The following is a 20,353-nucleotide window of genomic DNA, read 5'->3' on the forward strand; positions in this document are numbered from 1 at the left end:
ATGAAGTTTCCCTGTTTTCTTCCAGATTTTTCTAAAAATTCCCCACCCAGCAAAACATGTGAAATGAATCAGTGAGAAAGGACGAAAGTCTGTGGAGGAGAGAAGATAAAATCTAATTTTAAGGGATTGCCATGAAAGTTTCAGCTTCACAAAAGTCTTCTTTGCCAGCTTTCTTTTGTTTGGGTAGCTTTTTGAATGCTTTGCACTAAGCTGTTGCCTGATATTTCAAAGTCACCTTCCAAGTCTGTACACTGCATAATAGAATACCAATTAATTATTCACTACATGTCCTGATTTCACAGTAGATCAGTTAATATTTCCATGCTAACTATAAATCACTACTCTGTTCATTTTTAAAATACCCTTACCATAGATGCTACTAGTAGAGTCCATCAATCACGCCTACAATTTGGGATCCTGTGGTAAATTAATAGAAAATAATATATACATATTTTATATACATATTTTAAAAGGCTGCTTGAGATTATATTTAATGTATACTGTAATTGCATATCTAATTGCTTTGTTCCTATTCTAGTTTTCCAGACATTAGGACTTATTTTCTTGTCAGAACATAAGGCATTCCAATTATTTTTGGATAGAATGATTGAAAGTTTTAACGTTTATGAAGTCTACATTGCTTCAGGCCTCTCATTTTCTTCCTCCCTACTTTATAGCAATAACTGGAAGGAATATGTGTGTGTGTGTGTGTGTGTATATATATATATATATATATATATATATATATATATATATATATATATATATATATATATATATATATATATATATATATATATATATATATATATATATATATATATATATAACATGCAAATCACTTTCAATTTCCCTTTTTTTGGTTTCCTGATATATAACCTAAGAGAATGTCTAAGAAATAATGCTTGATACTTTTTTTAAAACTGCCATGAAATACATTGGCAGAATTTGTGGAATGCGATCCCATGGCTTTGACCTACTAATTATATATTATTATACAGTACTTTTTCCAATTTCTAAAAAAAAAAATTCTTAAAGTGACTTGTGGCTGAAACAAATATACTGGAATTGAACACTGGCAAGGACAACATGGAAAAAAAGGGTCAGTTTCTTGCCATTTGTTCATAATTTCTAGTTCAAAGGTGTGCAGATTACTAATATTTTGCAAAATAGAAAACTCTACACAATGTTTACCTTTGGATAGTTAAGTATTTGTTGTAGCTCCTACTTCTGACTTACCATTCTGCTAGGAAATCAGTGTAGTAGATATGCACAAATCACTCTTTTCAGTGGAGTTAGCCCAGGCGTGTCAAACACACGGTCCGCCGGCTGGATGTGTCCCACGCAGGCCACACCCACCCGGGCCAAGCAAGGGCGAAACAAGTCACGATATAGCCCGCGATGCGATCGGGTTTGACACCCCTGGGTTAGCCCATGAACTTGCATACCACTAGTATTCATATAATCCTTTGGAAATGTAAAATAACTGTTATGGAAAGATTGTTCATTAGACACTTGTAGATATGATAGGAGATTAAGAAAAACATGATTGCCAAATCGAAGATTGTGCCATGTTCCCAAAGCAATATTTTGCAGTGTGAAGAAAAACATTTGGATGCTTTTCATAGGTGACATTACTGTAAAGACTGCCCTAGTGATATTCACATGAGTTAGGAAGCTGAAAAAAGTTATTTTAAAAACCAAATGTGATCTGGCTATTCTAAGTACTGAACTGAATTCAGATTATAGATGTGAGAAATGCAAAAAAAAGTGGCTTTTGGAAAAAGGCTTCGGGGTTCTGCCTAAAATTAGAACCATGCTGTTCTAAAATGTTGTTCAGGAGAGTGGAAAAGAGAACAATGAGATTAAGAATCTGGTGTTTGCAAGAGGAAGTAGCAACAATAGAGGCTCCTAGTAGTTTTGGCTGGAATGTTAGAGATGTAAATCACAGCCATCTCATGATCTTGCAGTACTTGCACAGCTGTGGGGCTCTGAAAACTTCAAAGAAGTCTGCTGATACTTTGAGCAGAAAACATATGGACTCCACCACATGTAATAATTTGTCCCTCTTTTATAAGTTGGAGCCATGAACATTTTTTTAAAAAAATACATTGAAGAATATATAAAGAACATACTGTATTCAGTTGCAAAATAGTCACAAAGGAAAAGGCTTTTTTTGTATTTAAAAAAATGTTTTTGCCATGCACTAAAGAAAAAGTAATACTGTTCCTCAGTGTCAACAAGAAAATTGACATATCCAGAACAGAGATATCAGCTTTGTTCCAAAAGTATATGGTGATATCTTACTTTTATTCCTTGCAGATCACTGCCACTTCTGGACAATTCATAAGTGAATAATATTGTACAAAATAATGAAAATGAAAATAATTATATTCAGAGATTTTTCTTCCAGTGTCCCCATTCTCATCCCTGGGATATTATCCAAATAGAAAGGGATTGATACTTCACCACAAGTTCATATAGAGAAAAGTGAATAACAAAATTGTGTAGCCGTTTCCTCCCTACTGAATATCTCAAATTAAAAAAAAAGATAATTAATTCTAGTCATGGTACCTTAATGTAGTCAAAGACTTTGTGGTATAAACTTTCATGGACTATTATAGTTCATAAGATGTATTATGTTCCTTTGATAAGAATAAATTTCATTTCTTGCAAAAATTATCCATTTCATGATAAGTCATTTTCTTATTTACTACACAAAATTTCAAATTTAAAAAATAGACAATGTTCTTCCATTTAATACAACTCTTCTAAATAACAAGGATTTTTCTTCTTATCTATTCATAAAGAAATAAACTTCAATGCAATTGCTGCAATTTACATGCATTACATTAAGTGAAAAAGTGCTTTCGTGATACTGATTATAATTTTGTCCAGATAATAATCGAATACTATAATTATGCCAAATGTTTTCACATCATGGAACAGATGTAATGGGTAATTCAACGAAAAAGACCATGGCAGGAGTGGAGAGAAAACCAAAAACTGAAGTGATAATGACTTTCTTGGCACCAGATATTCATAAAACAATTATTATAGTAGATATTTTTTGCACTGGAGAGTCGGTTGGCACATGCTGCATAAGAACATTTTGTCCAGTCGTCAGGTGTGAAAGCTTAAGTCTCTTAGCTATTTTGTGATTAAATATACCTCCGTAATTCTCTTGATGAGTGATGATCTCCTTGAAATCAGAAGTAACATACTGCACTCATTTTAGATGGTACTATTGAGATTCCTGTGAAAATAGGAATATTACTGGGACGTATTGGCAAGATGACCAGATATTGCTACTTTTGATGAAGGTGCAGGGAGGAAGGGTTAAGGTTTTACCCTATGGGTTTTTAATATTGTAGGACACCCAGAGTCAACATGTGTGAGTTGGGCAGCCATAAAAGTGTGTTTAATAAAATTTGTGTTCAATAAAAATGTGACACTTTTAAATGAAATAAACATATCCAAGATGCCAAATACTAGAGAATTTCAGACACACAGGTCTGAAAGCAAAAAGGTAATTTAAACGCCAAGGATGTATGAATGTAGCATTTACTTGCAACTCCATAAAGCAGCCCTGCCTTTTCAGGAATCACATAGCTGCTGTTCACAGGTGTCACACGATCCAAGGAAATAGATGTATTTAAATAATGGGTTGAAGACAGTTTCTGTTTTTGTGTTCTTATGCATTTTGAAGCATCTTTTCACTTCTGTCCAAAAATCTAGCATCAAGCTGTTAACTAATAGATCTGTTGTTAAGAAAGGGGGGAAAATACATCCAGAAAGTGTTATACTAAAAATCCTGCCTTTAAAAAAGTATCATCCATGGGCATCTGGAGTATCTAAAGTGGCCTTCAAAAAAAATGTGGAACCTATAGCCCTCCAGATGTTGCTAACTACAAACCCTAATAGTCCCAGCTAGCTCGAACAATGGTGAGGGATCTTATGGGTTGAAGTTCAGGAAATACTTGGAAACCTCTAGTTCTTTTACTTCTATAATTCAGACTTCATTTTAAATCTGTTTTTACATAGGAGTTTTAAAACATACTGAGGAATGTTCTTTCAAGGATGCTTATCTTGCCTAGACTTCCCTCCGTTTATAGTAGATAGTGTAATGGTACAGATTATTTCCTCTCTTGATGAACTCTGGTCAAAAACCAGACATGCTTGTGCCCAAGTGCCTAATGGTAACTTATCCAGGTTTAGCCTTCTAACCTTAATTATATGTGGAATGTGGAAAATGTTGTGTGCTGTTTTTCTTTATAACGAGACAGTAAACCCCTGGCCACTGGCTTTTAGTATTTAATCGTTCTTTTTTACCATCAGTATTTGGTTTCACTAATATAACATGATTGTTTAAAAATAGAAGTATGCCCTCAACATGTTTTGAATTATTACATTTGTTTATTTGCGTGCAATGTGCAAAAATTAAATACACTGGTATTATCTCCCATGTGCAGTCATTTAAGACTATAATATCCTGTGTTCTGTTTTAGGAAAAAGAACAGTGCTAAAATGTTAAAAGCAGTTTTGAAAAAAAGCAGAGATGGTGGAAAGGCAAACAAGAAGGAATCTGGTAGGATATTTTACTTTATTTAAACACATATCCCACATTATGAGCAATTGATTTCTAAATATTTTACAGTTGATGACAGGTGGAGAATTGGTGTACTTCAGCTATAACTCTTAGCTTCCCTTCTTTTTTTCTGCAGATTGAAAGTTCCTAGGAATTAAAGATTTCCCACTCTTGAAATAGATTGCAAGGAGTGACTGTTAGTTCCCTGAGGACTGTATAGGACTAGACCAGGGGTCTCCAACCTTTCCAGCTTTGGGGACCACCAGGGAGGGGGAAAGCGTTAGGGTTCTGCATAAGCAGCGGGCACGTGCGCTCACAACGTAGCTCCACTTACACAAGGAGCTGGTGCGCGCATTCACCACTCCCACAAATTGAGCTGTGCGCATTTGCCTGCCCCTTGCGTGTCCTGGTATAGGTCCCCAGCCTGGGGGTTGGGGACCCCTGGACTAGAGGGAACATCCTTTTAACTTGTCAATCCCAGAGTAATGGAAAGTTGGACATGGATATTCTTTGGAAAGTAAGAGAAGGGAAAGGAATCTTTTGCAGGTTCATCTTGGTATGTGGGGCAAGGCTAATCTCCTTTGTCAAGAGATGGAAGACATGCAACTTTCTGATGGCCCTTTGTCCTCAGATTGATGCTATCATTGGTCCATGGTCTTCTAGCATGATGTATTTTCTTTTATTCCTGACACCTCCCAGGAAAACAGAGAAATGTGCTTTCTTGCAGGGAATTGAGAAACAAGCCTTGAGGTTAAAAGAGTGATGAGATACTGGATTTAATAATAACTCTAAAAGTTTTCTTTATGCAATTTCTCTTTAGAAAATAACTCTGTGACTTAGCTCTTAAAGAACAGAGCAGTGCCCGTTTATTCCCTTTACATGATTATGTGTTTTTCATATGATTTACTTGATAAAGAATTCAGCCAGCTTCCTGAGAAAAAGTCCATCAAAAGAAGAAAGGATACCTAAACTTTAGAGTTGAATGGTGTGCACAGTGAGGCAGTTGCGATGTTTTGATGAAACATATTTCATTTAGATTGGGGAGACATACCTCAGTGAGACTTGAGCCTTTGTGTTACCTACATTCTTATCCCATGGAATACATTGTTAATATGTGATTTATATGTGCTTCTATTATATATGATTAATATGTTGGAGACCGAGAGGATCTGGTTTCAAATATCTGAGTTCACTTTATTAGCCCTTATCTTAATCTAAACTTTATAGGTATTAGCACACTATGTTTTGTGAATTCTAGATATACAGGCCTCATAAATGCAGTGTGCCATCAGATATTCAGGAGAAGCCATAAAGTAATACCAAAATCATTTTCCTCAATCTCTGAAAGCTTCAGATAAGTTATAAAATAATAAAGTTTTATCTGCAATATGTAGTATTTCACATTCATTCAATTCCTGAGGCTACTTAAGGCATAAATTAAATATCATTTCACCTTCAGCTGGATAAAAATATTGTGAGAGTAGTGGTGTACAAGGCCACAGCTATTAGGCTAAGGCTGACATTCATTTCTAAAAAATAATTTTGTCTCAGATTTCCAGCTTATTGTATAATGAAATTAGAGTTACAAACATTTATCAATATGTCCAAAATGCCTTCTGTGAGCAAGACGTCTTTTCAGTTTGAATGTAAAATGTAAAGTTTCCTAAACAAAGAATTTAAGCCAAGGGTAGGCAATTTTTTTTTACTTTTGCCTTCCTGCAATGCCTGAGAAATGCCTAGTGATACCATGACATCATTGCAACTATATTTTAGAAAGAAATGGATGAGTGCATCTTTTATTTCCTCTTCTGATGAGTATAAGTATAACTGGATCACATATAAGACTATAGCATCCCCATACTTGAAAGGCCATTAAAGGCCCTTTCTTGGCTAAATTAGTGGCATGCATACTGCAAAATTTCCCCCTTCCATGCTGCTACACAATATGAGAAAATCCAAACCACAATGAAAAGGCTTCTGCCATTTGTCTGCCCCCAACCTTAATAAGTCATCCTTCAACATAAATAAAGAAAATATACTAGAAAATCTTTGCTGTAAACATAGCAGTTTATTTGCTGCTTGATAACATGCTAAAAGGTTATTTTGGCAAACAAGAAATTATTTTCTGGCTCACTGGTGGCTCTTTGTTCAAATTGGACTGACTGTAATAATTTGCATGAGTGACAGTATTAGATAAAACTCTGTGGCAAGATTTAAACTCATCAGCCCCAATCAGCATGGCTAGTAGCAAAACTGAGATCTAATGCAGCTGAAGGGCAACAATAAGCTGCCAGAAATCTGTAGTTTGATTTAATTGCATTTTTTTTAAAGTCAGACTCTTGCACACAAATAATGATATCAAATGGTCTTTAGTTTGTCTCATGTTAATTTGTTTTCCTTCACCTCCTCTGAATATAGAGTTCTTCTGCATCAGAGCCATTTTAAAGATCGCTGAGACTAGTTGATTTCAGAAAGGGGCATGAATCATGACTGTGCTCCTCTGACCCAAAGCAAAATACAGCTGTTAAAGTTTTATTCTGAAGCCTGGGCAAAACTTCATTCTTTTGTGTTGCTTCTTTCAATAAGAATGCTTTTTTAAATACTAAATCTTTACTGTTGAGTATGTGAGGAAAATAGCTGTTAGTAATAATAGGGTCCTGCAAAGAGAAGCAGCTATGGGAATTGTCGCAAGAACATTTTAATGAGAAATTAAGCTGTGTACACTTGATAGTGAGGGAAGTTGTAGATCAAAGTAAAACTACATCTGTTATATTATTGGTACTGTAGCTAAGACTAAAATATGCATTTGATATTGTTAATTAGATACAGATTAAAATGCCCATAAAGTGCTTCAGAATTTTTTCTGCAACAACTGGATACAGCTAGGCTGAAGAGTAAAATCTTTTAAACAAAAGTATATTGTCAGGCAGAATAAGAAGGGAAGGAATGGTTTGTAAAAGTGTCAGAGAAAGATTTATAGTATGGCGTTTATCTGTGGTTTCATATCTCAGTTTGGCATCAAGCAAATTCTAGGCCTTTTAAGATGCTGAAATAACCCCTGGGTAGATTCATGCTCTATAAGTCTATCTTCCCTCTTGGAAACTCACTTCAAACCAGTTTGTCTCAGTCCAGCCGTCCTCACAGGTTTGTTGTTGCACGGATAAAACATTGGAAGATCTCCCTGTAATAATAATAATAATTCATCACATTTATATGCTGCTTGATTCTCAGTGACTTGATTCTCAGGTGGTTTACAAATTGCTAAAAATACTTTTTAAAAAATGTAATACAAGAACACAGAGCAAAGAACCAAGATGGCTGAGAAAACAGCCTGGAGGAGAACAAGGAAAAGGAAATAAAAGGACATCAGTTGTGCTTACCAAAGGCCTGGGCAACAGCAGGCTAGAGACCATTTATATTTCAGAAGAACCTCATTCCAGAGGTCAGGCACTCTTTCTGGGTTCCCAAAAGATGGCATTGTTTAATCAACGGAACCCAGAGTATGCCACCTCTGCTGGATTGAGTCAGCTGGACAGATATTACGGGAAACAGGCAGTTCCTCAAATAATTTTGTCCTATGGCACGTAGGGCTTTATACGCAGACCAACACCTTGAATTGCACCTAGAAGCAAACTGGCTGTCAGCCCTCCTAGGTAAACCAGACAGGAAATATGACTGCATGAAGTAATTCTACTTTATTGTAAGGTTACATTACAATAAGTCTGAAAGTACAAATTTCCACCCACTACTTTTAACTGCTTGACCCATTAGGACAGGGGTGTCAAACTGCCGGCCCACAGGCTGGATGCGTCATGGCAAAACCGCGCCCGCCCCATTGCCAGTCAGTTGCAAGTTTGACACCCCTGCATTAGGATATGTCCTTCCTAAGTTCTTTCTCTGACGGTTAAAACATTTGGGGCTCCTGTGTTTCTTGTGTGATTTGTTTCCTAGGTAGTATCTCTTCCCCTTATTCCCCAAAGCCATCTATACATTCCGTTAGAGTGGCAACCAGCGCAGTTTGCAAAGCAGAGGTGTTCCATGGGCATTCTGAGTGATGCCTATTATTGCCTGCATCGCTGAATTGTGGACCAGCTGAAGCTTCCGGGTGATGTTTAAAGGCAGCCCATGTACAGTGCATTCAACCATAAAGTGACCTGGGCCTGAATGAGTGAATAAAGGCCTCCCCCCAATCTAGGAAAAAGGCACAACTCACTGGACAAAGTCCGACCACATCAAGCAGGACCTGTGAATCTAAGCAATCTCAAATTGCACACCACTCCATTCAAAAAAGTTGGAATATCTTCAGATCTAGGCGGTCCAGTCCCCATGTCACTAGGTCTTGATAGGAGTTATTCAAAGATGGTTCTTCCCCATCTAATTCCACACAGCATCCAGGCTGTCCAGTGTGCAGGGACAGAACCTGTACAGAGCTTTGAACAGGATATGGACTATTAATAGGGTTTCAATATCTATGCCAGATGAGTGCAATGAGTTGGAATTTTCTATATCTAGTAGATGCTCAGCCAGAATATGGGAACCCTAACTGTAAATTGAACAAGTAAATATATGAGGAAGTCTGATTAAAACATATAATTTTGAATTAATGTGGAAAAACTAAAATAATAATGTGTTTGCTTCCTCTTGGCCCTTGCCAGAGTTTTCTGGTTTACTGTGCCACATTTTGTAAATCAAGAGTAAAACCTGACTTACTACTGTGGTTTGTAATAAATGCGACTGACTTGGAGCCCCAGTTCCATTGAGATCTTGAAGTAGCTCAAGGTAGTAGAAAAGCCCAAGTGGAGCAAATATGTTATGCACACAGTTTATTCACTATAAACCATGATTCCCCATTAATCTAGTTTACTGTTTCATGCAGGTATAACTACTAGCTGTGGTGTATATTGTAGATAAACCTCATTGTGGTTTGTTTAGGCTCAGCATAAAATACTTTAGTATAAAGTCATTTAGGCTACATTGCCGGTTTAGAGATTAAATAAATAAAATAAAATAAACAAGATACTCAAACAACTCTTCAAGGATTACATTCCAATTTTGATGAGTTCAGAATTAAAGCAGCCCTGAAAATGATCTAATGCTTGTGAGCCATCAAGTTGTTATCAACTTTTACTGGCCATGTAGATTGTCTCCAGGAGAATCTGTCTGTGGCCTGTTCCTTTGGGACTTCTAATAATGCATCCGTTGCTGCTGTGACTGAATTTGTCTATCTTGCTGGTGGGCATCCTCTTTTTCTCATTCTTTCCATCTTCATCAGCATTATACGCTTACCCAATGAGGGTAGGTCTTTTTTATACATAATGCTTCCAAAATATGATATTCTGAGCCAGATCATTTGTGCCTCAAATGAAAACTCTGGATTGATTGTTTTTTTGAGCATCCATAATATTCTGAAGAGTTTTCTCCAGTAACAAAGTTCAAAAGCATCAATACTCTATTTTGCTTCTTCAAAGTCCAAACCTCCTAATACCTTTCCAAAGAACCAGAAAATTACTGATTACTTATGCATAAGATTATGCATTGAATATGCATAAGATTCTAACCTCCTTAACAGAGATGTGAGTAATACAGTTCTCTAATGAGACAAGAGTTTCTTTCCAGAGGGATACAAAATGACCTAAGAAACAGTTTGTTTTCCTATGGAATGTTTATATTGCTATCTGCAACAATGCGATTTTGTTCATTCGGATATAAATTCAGCTGTGTTCAGTGAGGCGTATTCCTGGACAAAATTGAAATGGAAAGTGCAGCCTTTCCTTAACAGTATTTAATTTAAACGGATTGAATCAAGTAATAGTGATTGCATTTCTAATGTTGGAGCACCTTGTGAAAAAAACAACAGAAATTCTTTTGCTCCACCTGCACTCCTTTTGACAGATGGCTTAATATTATATAAATAAAGCACATGGTGCGTCCAATTGTTGAAGCAGACTTTTATCAACATTAGTTACAATGACCTTCAAATTGTGCTATTCTACTCCCTACTATTTTTCAAACAAATAATAAATTATTGAGGTCCTGAATGCAAAAGAAAAGCTGAAGTAAAAGGGATTATCTAAAGTGGATAATTTAACATATTTGCTGTTATCAAGTTGTCTTTGCTTTTAAACGGCTATAGAAAGGATCCAGCAACAAAAAGAAGATAGATCCTCAATTGAAGGAATGGATGTCAAATCAGCATGCTCAAAAGAAAACCCCTAGAGGGAAAGAAAAAAAGATAAAAAAGCGAATGGAATATGGGAAGAGTAGCACATAGCTGTTGAAAATAACACTTTATGGATTTCAGATGCTTGGGGCTCGGTATTTTTTCAGGACCGGGTTTAGCTTCAGGATTACAGTCTAAGAAATAAGGCAGTGCCAGACAATTTGTGACAGTTCAATGTACTACATAATTAAAAAGCCATTGTCTTCCATGTGGAGATCTCTAGTTGAGGCCAGAGTTATAATTCCTTTCTTTCTTTTTTTTGGGTGGTGGTGGTGGTATGTTAACACAATAGCAATCTGAAACAGTAGTTATTAGTATTTCTCCGATAGGTCTCCAAGATTTTCAATTTTCAAAATCATAAACATCATTTTTGACATCTGAAAAGCTAAAACAGGCAAACTACGTTGATGTGCATCATATAGGCCATATGTCACAGGCTTTTAATTTTCTGGTATGAAAAGTTCAGATCTGTTCATTGTAAATATTGGGCTTTGCTTCAAATCTTTTCAAGTTGCAATCTGATTTTTAGCACAATTTCATAAACAAAAGTTTTTTAAAACACACACACACACACACACAAAAATATATGGATCTGTTTATGATTTGATCCTATTCCAGTTTTCTGTTGTTGATTATTATAAAATGTTTAATACAGTAGCATTTCTACAGCACAGTTGGCATTTTATAAATATATTAGAGTTTTCTTTTTTAAAAAGCTCTATAAATGTTTAAGTATTAAAACCAGTGTTTTATTATTATTTCAAACTGGCATAATGGACATATTTAACTATCTTTCTCTTAGAACCCATAGTATTTTAAAATAAAAAGTAACAGAGTTGGGGGAATTCTTGCGGCAATAAGCAGAATTTGAATGGGAAGAGGATGTTTCTATCCATATGTAATAATGGATAAAATAATCTAAAACTTAGGAAAAGGAAACAAGAATGAGCATATACTATTAATAATAAAGCCAGTTCAGTCCTTTAACATATTATTAAATCTAAAATGTGTAGAAGCATACATGAATGTGCTCTATAACTTCTGCAACACTGTTTTCTTTCTACGTATATAAGCAGTCCTCAATTTACAACCATTTGTTTAGTGACTGTTTGAACTTACAGTGGGACTGAAAAAAGTGATTTATGACCATTTTTGGCACTTACGATTGTTGCAGTGCTCCCATGGTCACATGATTAAAATTCAGACACTTGGCATGTAGCTATGATGGTTGCAGTGTCACAGGATCATGTGATGACTTTTTGCGAACTTCTGACAAGCAAAGTCAATGGGGAAGCCAGATTCACTTAACAACCAGGTTACTAACTTAACAACTTGGGCAAGAAAGGTTGTAAAATAGGCAAAACTCACTTAATAATTGTCTTGCTTAGCAATGGAAATTTTGGACTCAATTGTGGGTTGTGAGTTGAAGAGTTTCACTAGTTTGATTTAGTTTGATTTCATCTAGTGCTTTGTTACGAGATCAGAACTTTAACCTAAAAACCACATTTAAAACCATATTTAAAAATGTGGGTTAGACAGCATCACCACTAGATGGATTCGTAGCTGGCTGACTGGCCGTCCTCAACGTGTGGTCCTCAATGGAACCGCATCTACATGAAGGGAAGTGTGTAGTGGGGTGCCCCAGGGCTCTGTTCTGGGCCCAGTGCTCTTTCAACATCTTCATCAACGATTTGGACAAGGGGATAGATGGGGAACTCATCAAATTTGCAGACAACACCAAGCTGGCAGGAATAGCCAACGCTCCAGAAGACAGGCTTAAGATACAGGAGGATCTGGACAGACTTGAATACTGGGCGCTATCTAACAAAATGAAATTCAATGGTGAAAAAAGTAAGGTTTTAGGCAAGAATAACCAAATGTACAGATATAGTATAGGGGGTACCTTTCTCAATAGTAGTAACTGTGAGAGGGATCTCGGAGTCCTAGTGGACAATCACTTAAATATGAACCAGCAGTGTGCTGCAGCTGCTAAAAAAGACAACACAGTGCTAGGCTGCCTTCACAGAGGGATAGAATCAAGATCACGTGAAGTATTAATACCACTTTACAATGCCTTGATAAGGCCACACTTGGAATACTGCATCCAGTTTTGGTCACCACGATGTAAAAAAGATGTTGAGACTCTGGAAAGAGTACAGAGAAGAGCAACATATAAGGAACGGCTGCTGGAATTGGGTATGTCTAGTTTAATGAAGAGAAGGAGTAGGGGTGACATGATAGCAGTGTTCCAATATCTCAGGGGCTGCCACAAAGAAGAGGGAGTCAAGCTATTCTCCAAAGCACCTGAAAGCAGGACAAGAAGCAACGGATGGAAACTAATCAAGGAGAGAAGCAACCTAGAACTAAGGAGAAACTTCCTGACAGTTAGAACAATTAACCTGCCTCCAGAAGTGGTGAATGCTCCAACACTGGAAGTTTTTAAAAAGAGACTGGACAGCCATTTGTCTGAAATGGTATAGGGTTTCCTGCCTGAGCAGGGGGTTGGACTAGATGACCTCCAAGGTCCCTTCCAACTTTACTATTATGATTATGATTATAACCTCTTAGAAGAGTCATAGCCTTTTTTCAGCTGCCATTGCTTCATGTAGGAAAATAAATCTGATTTTGCTATATAGGAAATTTTGACTTATACACATTTTTCAACTTGGCTGACTTCAAAAAAGATTTGGAATGTTAGGCATATGGTTATAGCCTACCTGGTTGGGTTGGAAATATATAAACCATGATGTTATAACCTTAAGGTGCTAATTGGCCAATGGGTGTGTACGTTTTTCCAACGGCGATAAGAGGGAGCTTGAAACGTGGCTTCTCTCTCTTTGCTCTCATTGTTTTTGCTTTTTGGCTTACTACTGTGTTAAACCTTAGGAACTGTGTACTTGACCTTCAGACCAGTAAGAAGACATTGTATTTTGGATACTCCCTGGACTGTTGCTGTTGCTTATCCGTTGTTATTTGTGTATGACCTGGACTGTTTATTCGGATTGTGTTTTTGTTTTTACACCTAATAGTAAAGTATGTTTCTGTTTATCACAACTCAGTGTATCTGTGTGGTTACTGTGTGACTCTTACTATTCTCAGTACGCTTTTGCCTGTGAAGGTTCCTGATAACTCAAGAAGCACTTTGCTAACATGGACAATTCAGATTTGGACCACTGGAAATTCATGGAGCTATTAGCCTTTATGGTAGCATTATCAATAACACTTAGACTTATATACTGCTTCATAGTGCTTTCACAGCCCTCTCTAAGCAGTTTGCAGAATCAGTGTGTTGCCCGCAACCATCTGTGTCCTCATTGGAAGGATGGAAGTCTGGGTAAACTTTGAGCCAGTCAGGATTGAACTCCTGGCAGTGGACACAGTTAGCCTGCAGTACTGCATTCTAACCACTGTACCACCATGTGCTCTTAAGGCCATCTGCTGGAAGACTAGCAGCTTCCTTGTGCACTTGGTTGGACTGTGAGAACTAACCAGTGGACTAGATGGGCAATAGGGACCATCTAACAGAACACTGATTCTGTTCTTATGTCATTGGTCTCACAAAATAGTTAGTAATTCAGTATTCTGTTCATAAAACTGTTTTCTAGTGAACTAGTTTTAAGCATTTATTATAGCATTCCATTACTTTTGTTTTATAGTGTTCTTTTAATTCAATCCATTTTATTTCTACAAATCACTTAGAAAATATTTGTGTATCTTAATCTGAACTCTAGCCCTTTTACAAAAAAAATAAATGCCGACCAATGCCTAATATTAACAGTACCACAATTTGATGTTTATCAAAGCTTGGGCCCATTGATTTTTCAAGATTAGATATTCCATTCTTTATTCCACACATCATATATCAACTAGTATGTTTTGGGTGTTTTGTATAGAATTGGCTTTATTTCAAATACTTAATCTTTCGAATATTCAAGTATTTCAAATGCCTCTGAAATGGCTAACGGTTGGTGGCCATACTGGAATGGTCTGTATTTTAACAATACATGCTTTAATTGTATCTACTGCCAAGGAACTGCTTCAGGCAAATTATATTCAAAATGTAACTTCTAAAAAGATCATATTAACTCTCAGGTACCCTGGTGGTCAACTATTTGAAGAAAATGTGTGCATTTTGAACTGTGGCTATATTAGGCTGTACCGATGGAAAGAATTCCTCTAAATTGTTGCTTTGACTTGTGACCCAGTTGCTAGTATTTCCTGGTTCTTCATTGTTGGTTTAGAGCAGATGCAAAATAACAGTTCTTTGGGATTTCTATTCCATCTGTTCTTTCTTGTCTTTTTACTGCTTCTAAAAATAAAATGGCTCTTATGCCAGGCAACTGAATAGGATTTATTATCCACGGATGTACCAGTTCTATAGAATTACATTCAGTGGGAAAATAAATTAGTTGGGGTTTTTTTAAAAATTGGTGGCAGAATGTTTTGTGTCAATATATATGCCTGGCTTGAATGTATGGATAACATGTTTATTGAGAAAAGAGCCCTTGCATTGCTTAGTGTATAAGTATAATGAAAGTGATACAAACGTCTTTGCTACCTGCTGAATATCACAGTATGTCTGTTTTATTTAAGTAAAGCATCATGGAGATCACAAAGTTCCGTCAATGTGCATGCAAGATTTCCATTTTTTAAAATCTTCTGTAAAATTAGTTTTTGATAAAGATACAACACAACTCCATGTGTTTCAGTTGAATGTCTCTTTCATAACCTTAATATACAGGAAACATTGGACATGCACTCATATTTCCTCTATTCTCCTCAATACCAAGTCATTCTCTTGGTTTATCATTTCTATTTTCCTTTTAATTTTTAGTTCAGCCAATTTGTTTGTGTAAATATTTTATTGAATTTTTTTAACATAACATAAAACATTATAAAGCAGAATGTTGTCTGGGTAACATTTATAAAACAATCCTTAAACAATTGAATTCTATAATCTATGTTCCATATGTTAATTTCATTTGATTTCCCCTTTCCCCAACATATCTTTCTTTGCAAAACATTAGATTAAAACAGTTCTGTTTGCTTAACGTTAAATATATAGTTTCAGTACACCTGTGTAACATTTTAGCTGCCTTAATTTTTAGTTCAGCCAATTTGTTTTCAATATACAGCAAAACATCCTTTTCCAAATCATTCTCTCGGCCTGTCATTTGTAGTTCCATTTTCTGTACTGATAGTGTTAACATTGTAGTTACTAATATATGGCTCCACTCTTCAAAGATCTCCTTTAGTATTTCCAAAGTTATAACCTTTTGTGTCATTTTGTAAGTCCCAATATGAACTGACATCAAGAATAGGCTTGTCTCATTTTTCCTTCTGCTTAGAATCTTTACTCCCTCTAGTGTCCAGTTTCTAAAATCATCACTTATCTTTGTTAAGGCATACAATGGCCAGCATAGCAAAATAGAACTGTTTCCCACAAGAAGCTATTCTTTTATGATTTAATTCCAGAATCTTTTAGTAAAAGGCAATATTCCAAATTTATTTGGATCTTTAATCCATTTATAGCTGCATTAGATCAAAAGCTTATTTAGGTTTTGCTGTTTATTTCAAATTCTTTTAGTTCTTAAGTTTACAAGTAATTTTTCTTTTGCTTAAGCCCAACCAATGAGAATGTTTCAACCTTGGGACTTCCTGTTTGGTAGCCGTCGGGACAAGTTGGGAAAGTCAGTGCTCGGCTTTCCAGCTTGGTTTTTCTTCGTCTAGTGACCCTTAAAGGGTCGGAAAGTTGCCCTGGAGGGGCAATGAAGGAGGAGGGATACTTCAGGAGCTCGGATCAGGGGGCACCCGATCAGAGCGAACTGTAGGACCCTCTGGAAAACGAAGAGAAAGGCTGTTTAAATCTTCGGCCATAGGTGTCTCCAGTGGGAAGCAAAGGATTATAAACCAGAGGAATTTCAACTGCGTGCTGAAGCTGGGTGAGCAAGATGTTTCCTTTTCTTCTCTTAGAGGACTATAAATGTTGAACCCCTGAGTGGAAAGAGCTGGGAAGCAAAGACCCCCAGAAGATTTACGAGCGGTGAGTAATTACACAGGGAGGGGGAAGAGGTTGTTTGTTAAAAATATTGGACATTGATAAATAAGCCAAGGAGGACATCTAGTGGTGGAAAAAAAAGAATGAAATTTTTGCAACATTCTCTGTTGATTGAAATTTAATCTTGAAGAGAACACCTGCAGCTGATAAGGCTGCTTTGTTATGAGACTGAAACGCAAAGTTACTTCTATTGAATTTGACTAAATTTAAACAGATGTTGTTTTGGCTACAGACTGTAAACTTCCAAATGACTTCATTGAATATTGCAAGACTTATGAAAAAAACTTCTGCACCCTCAGTAAGACAATCCAGTCCTACAACACAGGGGTCTATTGAAGCTATGCTGCAAAGGGAAAAGACCACATCTCAAGGTGAAACACAGATTTCATTAAAATTTCTTCAGGATCTTATGTTAAAGAATCAAGAGACTTTGGAAAGGAACCATTTAGAGACACAAGAGAATCATAAAAGCACACAAGCAACACTGGAGAAGTTAAATGAAGAATTTTTGGATATAAAGGGAAAATTGGAAACTCAAAATCAAATGATAATAAAAAATCAACAGAAGATACATAAGATTGAAGAAAAAACAGATGATAATGACAAAAAGGTAGAAATGTTATTGCAAGAAAATGAAAAATTAGATAACGAAATTAAGATTTTAGAGATGGCAAATGCGGAACACTATTTAAGATTCCAAAACATCCCTGAAGATAAAGTGGAAAACATAGAAGAGGTGATTATTGACATCTTGGAGGAGGCTCTGAAAGCAGACAGAGGGGAAATTCAACTTGAACTAGATAGGATATTCCGCTTCAATTCAAGCTACGCAAGAAGAAATAAGTTACCAAGAGAAGTACATGTATGGTTTGCAAGGAAGACAACAAGAGATGAAATACTGCGGAAAGTAAGAGATGAACCAATACTATATAAAGATAAAGAAATTGTGTCCTTAAAACAGATACCTAAGAGAGTCAGAGATTCACGAAGACAGTACCATTTCTTGACTACGAAATTGATGGCTAATGGCATAAACTTTAGATGGCTGATGCCAGAAGGCATCTTAATAAACTGGAATAATACAAGATATAGACTTGATTCAATTTGGAAAGCAGAAGACTTTGAAGAGAAGAATAGGTCAATTTTGGATGAAGGAGTAAAAAGAGGTCAAGCGGAGAGTAAAGAGCAGAAACAAACAGAAGAGAAGACTCAAGGAGCAACTGCACAAACAAAAGAACAGAAAGAGGAAGGTCTCCAAAAGGGAGAGGATGAAGGACCTGCTAGAGAACAAAGAACTACTAGATCGGTTAGACCGAAATATAAGTAAATGGAAATGGATAAAGAAAGTGGAATCTTTTCAGTAAACATAAATGGACTGAACTCCCCAATTAAAAGAAACAAGTTTTTTTAGGAAACTACGGAAACTGAATTTGGATATAATTTGTTTGCAAGAAACACATATAAAAGCACATTATAAACTATTGGAATATTCAAAAATTGGAAAACTTTACTATACGTCAGCACAAGAGAAAAAAAGAGGAGTAGCTCTATATATTAAAGAGACAATTCAAAAATGGTATATTCAGATGAAGTAGGAAGAATATTAATGGTAGAAATTTATTTGCATCAAAAGCAAATATTATTAGTGGCAATTTATGCACCAAACGACAGCTAAGAAAAGTTTTATAAAAATTTACATAGAAAAATAATAGAAATGGAGTATCAAAATATTTGTTTACTAGGAGATTTCAATGCAATAACAGATGGAAAAATTGATTATAAAAGTAACAAAACAAGGAAAACTGGTAGAGGAAGACTACCTAAGACATTTTTTGATATGGCGGAGGAAATTGGAATTCAAGGTATTTGGAGGGAAATAAATCCACAAAAATTACAATATACTTTTTATTCAAATAGCCAGAGATCCTGATCAAGAATTGATATGATTTGGATGACTGCTGACTTGAGAATGAATGTGCAGGACATTGAAATAGAAATAGACACATGGGCAGATCATAACCCTCTGAAAATGACTTGGAAAGGGACACAAAAAAGGCTAAAATCGATTTTAAATTGTTCCATATTAAAGGAAAAAGAATTTATAGAGTTAAAAAAAGAAATGGGACTCTTTTTTAAAGAAAATAAGAAAGAAGATACTACGACACAAAATCTATGTGACACAGCTAAAGCATACTTTAGAGGTATAGCCATATCGTATACAGCAAGGAAAAATAAACAGAGAAAACAGCAATATGCATTATTAAGAAAAGAATTTGGAAAGTTAGAATCAGAATTGCAAAAGAATCCGCAAAAAAAGACTTTAACAAGAGATATGGGTATGATAAAACATAAATTTAATTTGTTGGATTCAGAAAAAATGGCAGAACAGATAAAAAGAGCAAAGCAGAATTTCTTTGAAAATGCCAATAAGCCGGGAAGATGGTTAGCTTACAAACTTAAAAAACAGAAAGAAAAAAAAGGATATATAATCTATTGGATGGGAAAGGTCATTTACAATATAAAAATGAAGAAATAAAAAAGATAGTTAAAGAATTTTATAAGGAACTGTATGATAAAAAGGAGACTTCAAGAGAGAAAACTGTAAAATATTTGAAAGATAATAACCTTCCGAAGATTTCAGAGACATTTAAAAATATGCTAGATGAAGGAGTTACAATGATGGAAATAACAGAAGCTATAAAGAGACAAAATAATGGTAAAGCTCCTGGCCCAGATGGACTTCCGGCAGAACTATACAAAAGTCTACAAGAGATATTAAGTGATCCATTGAAAGATGTTTGTAATGGTCTTTTATTAGAAGCTAAAATGCCGATGATGTGGATTGAAGCAAACATTACTTTAATACCAAAAGATGATTCAGATTTGACTCAGATTAAGAATTATAGGCCGATTTCATTACTTAATGTGGATTATAAAATTTTTACTTCAATAATGGCGGAGAGACTGAAAAAATATCTGGTGGAATTTATTCACCCGGATCAAAATGGCTTTTTACCAAAAAGACAAATTAAAAATAACTTAAGAATGATAATAGATGTATTGGAATACTATGAATTACATCCAGGGAAACAAATGGCATTAATATTTTTAGATGCTCAAAAGGTATTTGACAATCTTTCATGGCAGTTTTTGATTCATCAATTACAAATAAAGGATTTTGGACAGAACTTCATAAATATGGTAAAAACAATATATAATAAACAAACCGCCAAAGTGATTGTGAATGGAGATTGTACTGAGATTTTTGAAATAAGGAAAGGCACAAGGCAAGGGTGCCCTCTATCTCCTCTGTTATTCATTTTCACTTTGGAAGTTTTAAATCAAAATATAAGACAAGATGCAGAAATTAGAGGTTTGGAGATAAAGGGTGAAACATATAAATTACAAGCATTTGCTGATGATTTGGTATTTATTTTGGAAGACCCCTTGGAGATGATTCCAAAATTGTGGGGGAAATTAGAACAAT

The 20,353-nt window shown here is 35.6% G+C and overlaps 1 protein-coding gene across 2 annotated transcripts in view; it reads left to right on the forward strand.

Annotated features, from left to right (window-relative positions):
• TANC1 (tetratricopeptide repeat, ankyrin repeat and coiled-coil containing 1) overlaps positions 1-20,353 on the forward strand; it is a 138,365-nt gene that overhangs the window by 20,158 nt on the left and 97,854 nt on the right. For both annotated transcript variants that reach the window (XM_081313979.1, XM_081313980.1), the window contains exon 2: positions 4,509-4,588. In XM_081313979.1, coding sequence (XP_081170105.1) covers positions 4,528-4,588 — 61 coding nt within the window. In that variant the 5' untranslated portion in view covers positions 4,509-4,527. The remainder of the gene's footprint in view (positions 1-4,508; positions 4,589-20,353) is intronic.

Source organism: Vipera berus (genome assembly GCF_964194415.1).
Source record: "Vipera berus genome assembly, chromosome: 1".
Taxonomy (NCBI): Eukaryota; Metazoa; Chordata; class Lepidosauria; order Squamata; family Viperidae; genus Vipera; species Vipera berus.